This window comes from Ailuropoda melanoleuca, chromosome 4 (assembly GCF_002007445.2).
Source record: "Ailuropoda melanoleuca isolate Jingjing chromosome 4, ASM200744v2, whole genome shotgun sequence".
Lineage (NCBI taxonomy): Eukaryota > Metazoa > Chordata > Mammalia > Carnivora > Ursidae > Ailuropoda > Ailuropoda melanoleuca.
Window position 1 is genome coordinate 8,601,631 of NC_048221.1, and position 8,292 is coordinate 8,609,922.

Consider the following 8,292-nt stretch of genomic DNA (forward strand, 5'->3'; position numbering starts at 1 on the left):
CAGGATCCTGGGATCATGACCTGAGCCGAAGGCAGACAGCCAACCAACTGAGCTGCCCAGGCGCCCCCTAAGTCTTTAATATTACGTGTTATTACAGATATTTTCTTCTACCTTGTTTTTTAATTTCCTCAGTTTGATTATGAATTGCTCAGTTTCTTGTTTCAGGTCACTCTTTCCCTCATATGAGAAAATTCCCCCTATTTTTGGATCAATGAAGCATTTATGTATGCCTTCCACAGGTGTCCTGGTTTTATCTTTCACATTTAAATCTACAACGAACTGGCTATTTTCCATGGAATAAAAGTGCATACAATGCATTTTTCCAGTTTGCCTTTGCCCCATGTGTTGAAAGGATTTCTGATGTCTGCCACTCCTCTACAATGCCTGATCTGTCCTTGGCCAACTTTGGTATTTAATGCTGGCCCATGGAAGACACTTTTCCCTTCCCATGGTCTTTCTCTCTGCTAATACTATGCTGTCTGGAATGCTATAGTTTGAAAATCTTTGATGTAGATTAGGCAAGCCGCCCCTTTGTTCTCTGGAAGACCTTGACCAGTTTGGTTGGGTTTTTTGTTTTGTTTTGTTTTTTGGCATTTGTTCCTCATATTAGGTTTGGAGGAATAGTTTTTGTTGACCCCTGAAAAGTCTGTTTTGGGGATTGATGGGATTTTATAAAAATACAATTTGGGAAAGGAAACATTTGGGAAATGGAGTTATTTCTAAGAACGTGTACCATATTTTCACTTTTTTCATTCTCCTTTGAAACTCAATAAAAATTTAAATCTTTTTGGGTGCCTAGGTGGCTCAGTTGGTTAAGCATCTGCCTTCGGCTCAGGCCATGATCCCAGGACCTCCCAGGGTCCTGGGATCAAGACCCACATCAGGCTCCCTGCTCAGCGGGGAGCCTGCTTCTCCCTCTCCCTTTGCCTGCTGTTCCCCTGCTTGTGCATGCACTCTCCACACCCCCCGTCAAATAAATAAATAAATAAAATATTTTTTAAGATTTAAATCTTTTTTCTATTAGAATCATTAATATCAGTCATTAGTCTTATTTAGTATTTAATTACATTTCTTCTGGAGTGGGGGGCGGCTGGCTGGCTCAGTTGGAAGAGCATGTGCCTCTTAATCCCAGGTCATGAGTTTGAGTCCCACATTGGGTGTAGAGATTACTTAAAAATAAAAAAGTTTAAAAATATATATAAGTGAATTTGTTCTGGAGGAAACCAGATACAAGCTTCAAGGAGATATTATTTCCTATTATAATCCATAGGATGGGTTCAGTTCCCCAAGTAACAAGTTGTGACAACACATGTAAAATATTGCCTTCCTGGGAAGCCCATGTAGAGACTCAGTGCCTAGGTCACATAGGCACCCTCTGCTGTGCATAACGAAAGTTCAGACTCTCAGAACGAAAACTAGAGTTTGAGGTATACCCTATTCTTTGCATATACAGTTTAGGCACACTGAGTCGCTCTCATCGGGTTGGTGGGGTCCCTCCTACATCTTGGCTCCCAGATACCAGCGAAGGACAAATACTGTGAGCAGGCATTCGTAAGGATCAGCAGTCTCGAGCCTGCTAGTAGCGTTTACCCTCTTCTGCACACTAGGTAGTAGGACACCGTTAGGAGCAGGGGCTGCAGGCCCGCCGTAGAAAAAGGCATTAGAGCCAACGCAGGGAGCTCATTTTACTCCGTGGATCTACCAAGAAGTCTGGGTTTCCTATTCTGTTTTCTTAACCAAATGGGCAAATCCTGCCATCCAAATGACTCTGTGGGAGCCTTTTCTCTATCAGCTGCATGTGGACATCAGTGGGGTAATGATCTTTTTCAGAGGCCAGCATTTAGGAGAATGAATTAGCTGAGGGATATCTATGCCCAGAGGTTAGGCAGTCGTACTCCGGTGCCCCACGTGAGGGCAAAGAAGTGAGAGAAATGGAAGGGCAGCCTCTAGGCCGCTGGTTGAAAATCACTGCCTCCTGAAACTGGAGAAGGGAAGTTTTATGTTCTTTTAGAGGAAAACATGCTGAACCCTTTGTGTGCTTTATGACAGTGGGTGCATTCATCACCAAACCCTTGTGGCTCTCAAATGAACTTCCTTGAAAATTGCAATTTTTATCCAGTTCCTCAAGCTCAGCAAGGCCTAAGGTACACTGTTATGGTTCTGCCACGAAAAGCTCTTCTAGCATCTTATCATCCCAGTAGATGTGCGTATGTATGCTAAAAACTGTTGAGAAGCAGCTCTGAGGCCCATGAGTATAGGGATTTTGTGTAGTTCTAAGTTGTGGTGCCGCCTTTTTTATACCTGAGCTGTAATTTCTGAATAACTCCCTAGCCCCATGAAATGGGACAGATAGAAAGGAGTAACTGAATTTCTGACAAATTTTTTATAGAGAGGTTACAATTAATACTGTCTACCAGATGTTTTCATTCAGCCGGCTGCATATGACTACTACTAATGGCCTGGAGCACTTCAGGACAATATGGATGGCTAGCTGGTCCTGATTATAAAATGGATTCCTTTGGGCCTTCTGGCCTTACGTGTTTGGCAATGGAAATAGAAGGAAAAGCTCCCAATGTTTCACTGTGTTTTTATTCATTAAAACTTCATGTGGATGTGATCCTGTGCTTCATGGAGTGCTGCCTGATATGGTGGAAGGTAATAAGGAAGGAGCTGAGTTTTTTCCTCACAAGGATTTGATGGTCTTAAAATGGAAATGTTTCTTTCGTTTGCGTATCATTTCTCTCATTCTCTAACGCGCTTGGGACTCTACCATTAGAGAGCAATGAGACTTGAAGTGAACATAGTAAAAAAGTAGAAATAATTTTCTTGTGTTCATGATACTCCTAAATTTATGAGGAAATGATTACGTATAGAGAGTGAGAATTCTGATGACCAAGTCATAGAACATTTTGAGTTTACAGAATCATGTGAACTTCATATGAATTGACTATAGATTCCTAGTGCCGTCTCATCCATCCTCCTCTGCACATATGTGGGATGTTTTAGGACCCAGTGGCCTTTGAGGATGTGGCTGTAAACTTTACCCTGGAGGAATGGGCTCTGCTGGATCCTTCACAGAAGAAACTCTACAGAGATGTGATGCAGGAAACCTTGAGGAACCTGGCCTCAATAGGTAAGGATGACACCTTACCTTCACCTTGTCAGAGGACAAGTATTTCTTGACCATCAGTGTTCCTTGATTTGGAATGGGGAAAAGGAATACTTTGGTAAATCAGGCATGGTCAGAGCTCATCATGGACTTGTAATGTAATAATTCTTCTATAATTTATTGCTTTTTTCTGGGTTTCATTGTAGGGAAAAAATGGAAAGACCATAGCATTGAAGATCAGTACAAAAACCAGGGAAGAAAACTAAGGTGAGTTGCATTCACAGTGGAAAGCAATGTCCGAGGAAATCTTTGTATGTTATGAAAATTGAAAAGCAAGCAGACACAAGACAGCCCAGCTTCAGATGTATTTTCTTCTAGAAAATTTTCACCAAAAGTGTTTTCTTAAATGTGACAAATCTTCACTGTTTGCAAAATAGTTCATTTGGAAATATTGTTCAGAAACTATATGACTATCACTGTTTTCATATAATAGTTACAAGGTTGAGCCCTCTCGCAGAATATTCATTTTTTTTTTAAAGATTTTATTTATTTATTCGACAGAGACAGAGACAGCCAGTGAGAGAGGGAACACAAGCAGGGGAGTGGGAGAGGAAGAAGCAGGCTCATAGCAGAGGAGCCTGATGTGGGGCTCGATCCCATAATGCCGGGATCACGCCCTGAGCCGAAGGCAGACGCTTAACCGCTGTGCCACCCAGGCGCCCCGAGAATATTCATTTTCAAACAATTCAGACAGGACAGAAAAACATACTCTTTACCTATATGTAAATGATAACAATGTAATTCTAGTATTTACTAATAGATAGGAAATCACAAATTAATATGCTTCTGGTTTGTTTTTTTTTTTTAGAAGTCATGTGGTAGAAGCGCTCTGTCAAAGTAAAGAAGGTAGTCAATGTGGAGGAAACTTCAGTCCTATTCCAAATCTTAATCTGAACAAGAAAACTCCCGCTGAAGTAAAACCATGGGAATGCAGTGTGTGTGGAAAAGTCTTCATGCGCCATTCATCCCTTAATAGGCATAAGAGATCTCACACTTCACCTAAACCATGCAAGTATCAGGAATATGGAAAAAAGCCTTATAAATGTAAAGAATGTGGAAAAGCTTTCAGTTATCTCCAACCTTTTCAAAAACATGAAAGAAATCACAGTGTAGAGAAATCTTATAAATGTAAGGAATGTGGGAAATCCTTTAGATATCGCCAGTCTGTTCGAAAACATGAAAGGACTCACACTGGAGAGAAACCCTATCAGTGTAAACAATGTGGTAAAGCCTTTAGATATCATCAAACCTTTCAGACACATGAAAGGACTCACACTGGAGAGAAGCCCTATCAATGTAAGCAATGTGGTAAAGCCCTCAGTTGTCCCAGTTCCTTTCGAAGTCATGAAAGAACTCATACAGGGGAGAAACCCTATGAGTGTAAAAAGTGTGGTAAAGCCTTCAGTTGTCCCAGTTCTCTTCGAAAACATGAAAGAACTCACACTGGAGAGAAACCCTATGACTGTAAGGAATGTGGGAAAGCCTTCATCTCTCTTGGAAGCTTTCAAAGACATATGATAACACATACTGGAGTTGGACCATACAAATGTAAGGAATGTGGGAAAGCATTCAGTTGTCCCAGTTCATATCGAATACATGAAAGATCTCACACTGGAGAAAAACCCTATGAATGTAAGCAATGTGGTAGAGCCTTTAGTTGTTCTAGTTCCTTTCGAACACATGAAAGGACTCACACTGGAGAGAAACCCTATCAATGTAAAGAATGTGGAAAAGCCTTCCATTGGCTGACCACTTTCCAAGTGCATGTGAGAACTCACACTGGAGAAAAACCCTATATATGTAAGCAATGTGGTAAAGCCCTCAGTTGTCCCACTTCCTTTCGAAGACATGAAAGGACTCACACTGCAGAGAAACCCTATGAATGTAAACAGTGTGGGAAGACCTTTAGTTCTCCTCTAGGTTTGCAGATACATGGAAGAACTCACACTGGAGAGAAACCCTATAAATGTGAGGAATGTGGGAAAGCATTTGTTTCTCTCACAAGTTTTCGAAGACACATGATGACACACACTGGAGATGGACCTTACAAATGTAAGGAGTGTGGGAAAGCCTTCAATTGTCCCAGTTCATTTCGAATACATGAAAGGACTCACACAGGAGAGAAACCCTATGAATGTAAGATCTGTGGTAAAGCCTTCAGTTGTTCAAGTTATGTTCAAGTACATGAAAGAACTCACACTGGAGAGAAGCCCTATGAATGTAAGGAATGTGGGAAAGCTTTTATTTATCGTACAACCTTCCGAGGACACATGAGAGTGCACACTGGAGAGAAACCGTACAAATGTAAAGAATGTGGGAAAGCTTTCAGTCGACCCAGTTCGTTTAGAAGCCATGAAAGAATTCACACTGGAGAGAAACTTCTTGAATGTAAACATTGTGGGAAAGCCTTCAATTGGCCTACATCCTTACATAAACATGTGATGAGAATGCACAGTAGATAGGTAAATTATAACTGAAAAACACAGGAGAGTTTTCAGTCTTGACAAATACAAAGTCACGTAAAAACACCACTGGAGAGAGATGCTATAAATGTAAGTAATAGGGGGAAAGTCTGATACAAATTAAATCAAGCATAATAACTCCAGAGAATTCATTACATGAAAGAAATGCTTCAATTGTTAAAAATAATGAATTTCATTCTGGAACTCAGTCTCTGGACTATGGCTTCCAGTTGCTTTTTAGCTGAACATTGAGTTGAGACAAGTCTGTAAGCACTGTTTAAGCAATAGTACATAAGCTTAGTAGGTTAGCGTTTTTCCTTGAATCAGCTTATAAAATTTTTGTCTTTCCATTTTGAAGTCTGTTGTATCTATGGGTGAGTTAAAGTGTATTTCTAATATGTAAGAAGGGTTACATTTTATATAATTTTTTAATTGTTCAGTAAGTGAAGGGGCCATGGAAAAATGACATTTTGGTATTTGTTGGGATTTTCTTATTGACCTCATGTCACAGGTACTGGATATTCCCTACCCATTATAAATATTCCTCCTTTCATATGAGAAAAGGTTTCTTTCTTTTTCTTTCATCAAAGAGCCTTATTTTCCTAGCTAATATAGTTAGCATAAATTTGTAAGTATGCAGAGTTTATCATAGAGTATTATCTTATTAGAACTGCTATTTACATATTTTCCCTTTACTCTTTCTCATCTCTTCTGTGATTTGGATATTAAACTTTAAGAGACCTGTGATCAGACACAAAAATGTAGAATTGGATATGGCTCTCCTGAAATGTGTTAGGTCAACATGGGTAATGTTTTGGCCTAATTTTCTAGAGTCTGTTCTCTTTATAGTCCCATGTTAGAATTCACTAATAGCCTCACTTGCATGAGATTTGGAAGGCAGAAGGGAAGAAGTTCTTAGTTTTTGGAGTCACAGTACAGGCAGTGATAGAGACCATAGGAGTTTTGCATACATCTTCCAGCCCATTTTGCTGATTCTTTGCCCTGCCAGTCAAGAGTATCTTTGAATACCACCACCAACTGCTTGACTTCCATTTTCTCAGAGCTGTAGGTTTCCACAGATGCCTCCACAAGTTCCACAGCAAAGATCAATGCCATTTGGATTTCCCTGCAAGCCATCATGTGTCCACCAGGCAGCAAATTTAGGCTATCATGGTTGAGAATGTTCTTTAAAGCGCTGACTTCCCTCTTCTCTGGATTGTATTTGTTTAAGGTCTAATACATGTAGTAAGCATCTTGTTCTATTAACACTAATGACTGTGGACTCCTCATTCCACCAACACAGCTACAGTGATACAGTCAAAAGAAACCATGTGGTACTTTGTTCCTCTACTGCATTGTACGGTGACTTCTGTGACCCAGTCCTTTCTTGTGAGACTAAGTACCTTCCTCTTACACAGTGAGATTGTGGGTATTTCTAATTACAACTGAACCTAATTCTTCAGTACATTTTCAATTATGTTTTTATGTGATTTACAATTTTTTTTAACCAAACAAGTGTTTCTGTACATGTTCCTTTAAAGTGTTTTATTAACTTATATACTAACAAATATTATTTTCTCCCATTTCCTGATTGCAGTTGTGGATTTTTCGACTTATAATTTCATCTCATTTTACATTCTGAGTCAATATCATCATGTGCATACAAGTTTAAGTATTTATTCCTCAATTTTTTTAATTCTGTACTTATAATTTTTATTATTAAACAAATTTCTCATCATTATTTTTTTAAATATTTATTTATTTATTCAACAGAGATAGAGAAGCCAGCGAGAGAGGGAACACAAGCAGGGGGAGTGGGAGAGGAAGAAGCAGGCTCATAGCGGAGGAGCCTGATGTGGGGCTCGATCCCATAACGCCGGGATCATGCCCTGAGCCGAAGGCAGACGCTTAACTGCTGTGCCACCCAGGCGCCCCTCTCATCATTCTTAATTCCAAAAACTTACATCATGGTTTTGTCGGTGCCTTCTTGCCAAAGACTTCCAGAATGACATCTGTAGTCAAGAGAGAGGTGGAATGAATTGTGGTAATAAAGATGACCACAAACCATAAATAACAATGGATATCAGACACCTGGCTGGCTCAGTCAGTGGACCATGTTATTCTTGATCTCGGGATTGTGAGCTTGAGCCCCACATCGGGTGCAGAGATTACTTTTAAAAAATAAGTAAAGGGGGCTCCTGGGTGGCTCAGTCAGTTAAGCGTCTGCCTTCGGCTCAGGTCATGGTCTCAGGGTCCTGGGATCGAGGCCCACATCAGGCTCCCTGCTCAGCGGAGAGTCTGCTTCTCCCTCTCCATCTGCCCTCCTCCCCACTTGTGCCCGTGTGCACTCTCTCTCTGTCTCAAATAAAATCTTAAAACCTTTTTTTAAAGATTTATTTATTTTATTTTAGAGAGCATATGAGTGGGGAAGGGGCAGATGGAGAGAATCTTCAGCCAGACTCTCAGCTGAGTGCAGACCCCAACCCAGGGTTTGAGTCCATGACCCATAAGATCATGACCTGAGCCAAAACCAAGTCAGATGCTTAACCGACTGAGTCACCCAGGTGCCCCCAAAATAAGTAAATTTAAAAAAAAAAAGGATTGTATCAGTGTGAAGTTGCACAAAAGGTTGAGGATTTGGACTTGTGAGACTCCTACAGA

At 40.4% G+C, this 8,292-nt stretch overlaps 1 protein-coding gene across 7 annotated transcripts in view; it reads left to right on the forward strand.

The window, feature by feature from the left end:
• The window catches only part of LOC100470690 (zinc finger protein 791), a 37,004-nt gene extending 29,648 nt beyond the window's left edge, over positions 1–7,356 (forward strand). For 3 of the 7 annotated variants that reach the window (XM_034657834.1, XM_034657835.1, XM_011227209.3), the window contains 3 exons: positions 3,007–3,133; positions 3,316–3,376; positions 3,978–7,356. In XM_034657834.1, coding sequence (XP_034513725.1) covers positions 3,007–3,133; positions 3,316–3,376; positions 3,978–5,631 — 1,842 coding nt within the window. In that variant the 3' untranslated portion in view covers positions 5,632–7,356. Of the gene's footprint in view, positions 1–2,921; positions 3,134–3,315; positions 3,377–3,977 lie in introns of all 7 variants that reach the window. The other 4 variants (XM_034657837.1, XM_034657836.1, XM_019801543.2 and 1 more) reach the window with 3 other exon arrangements.
• Positions 7,357–8,292: the final 936 nt, after the last annotated feature.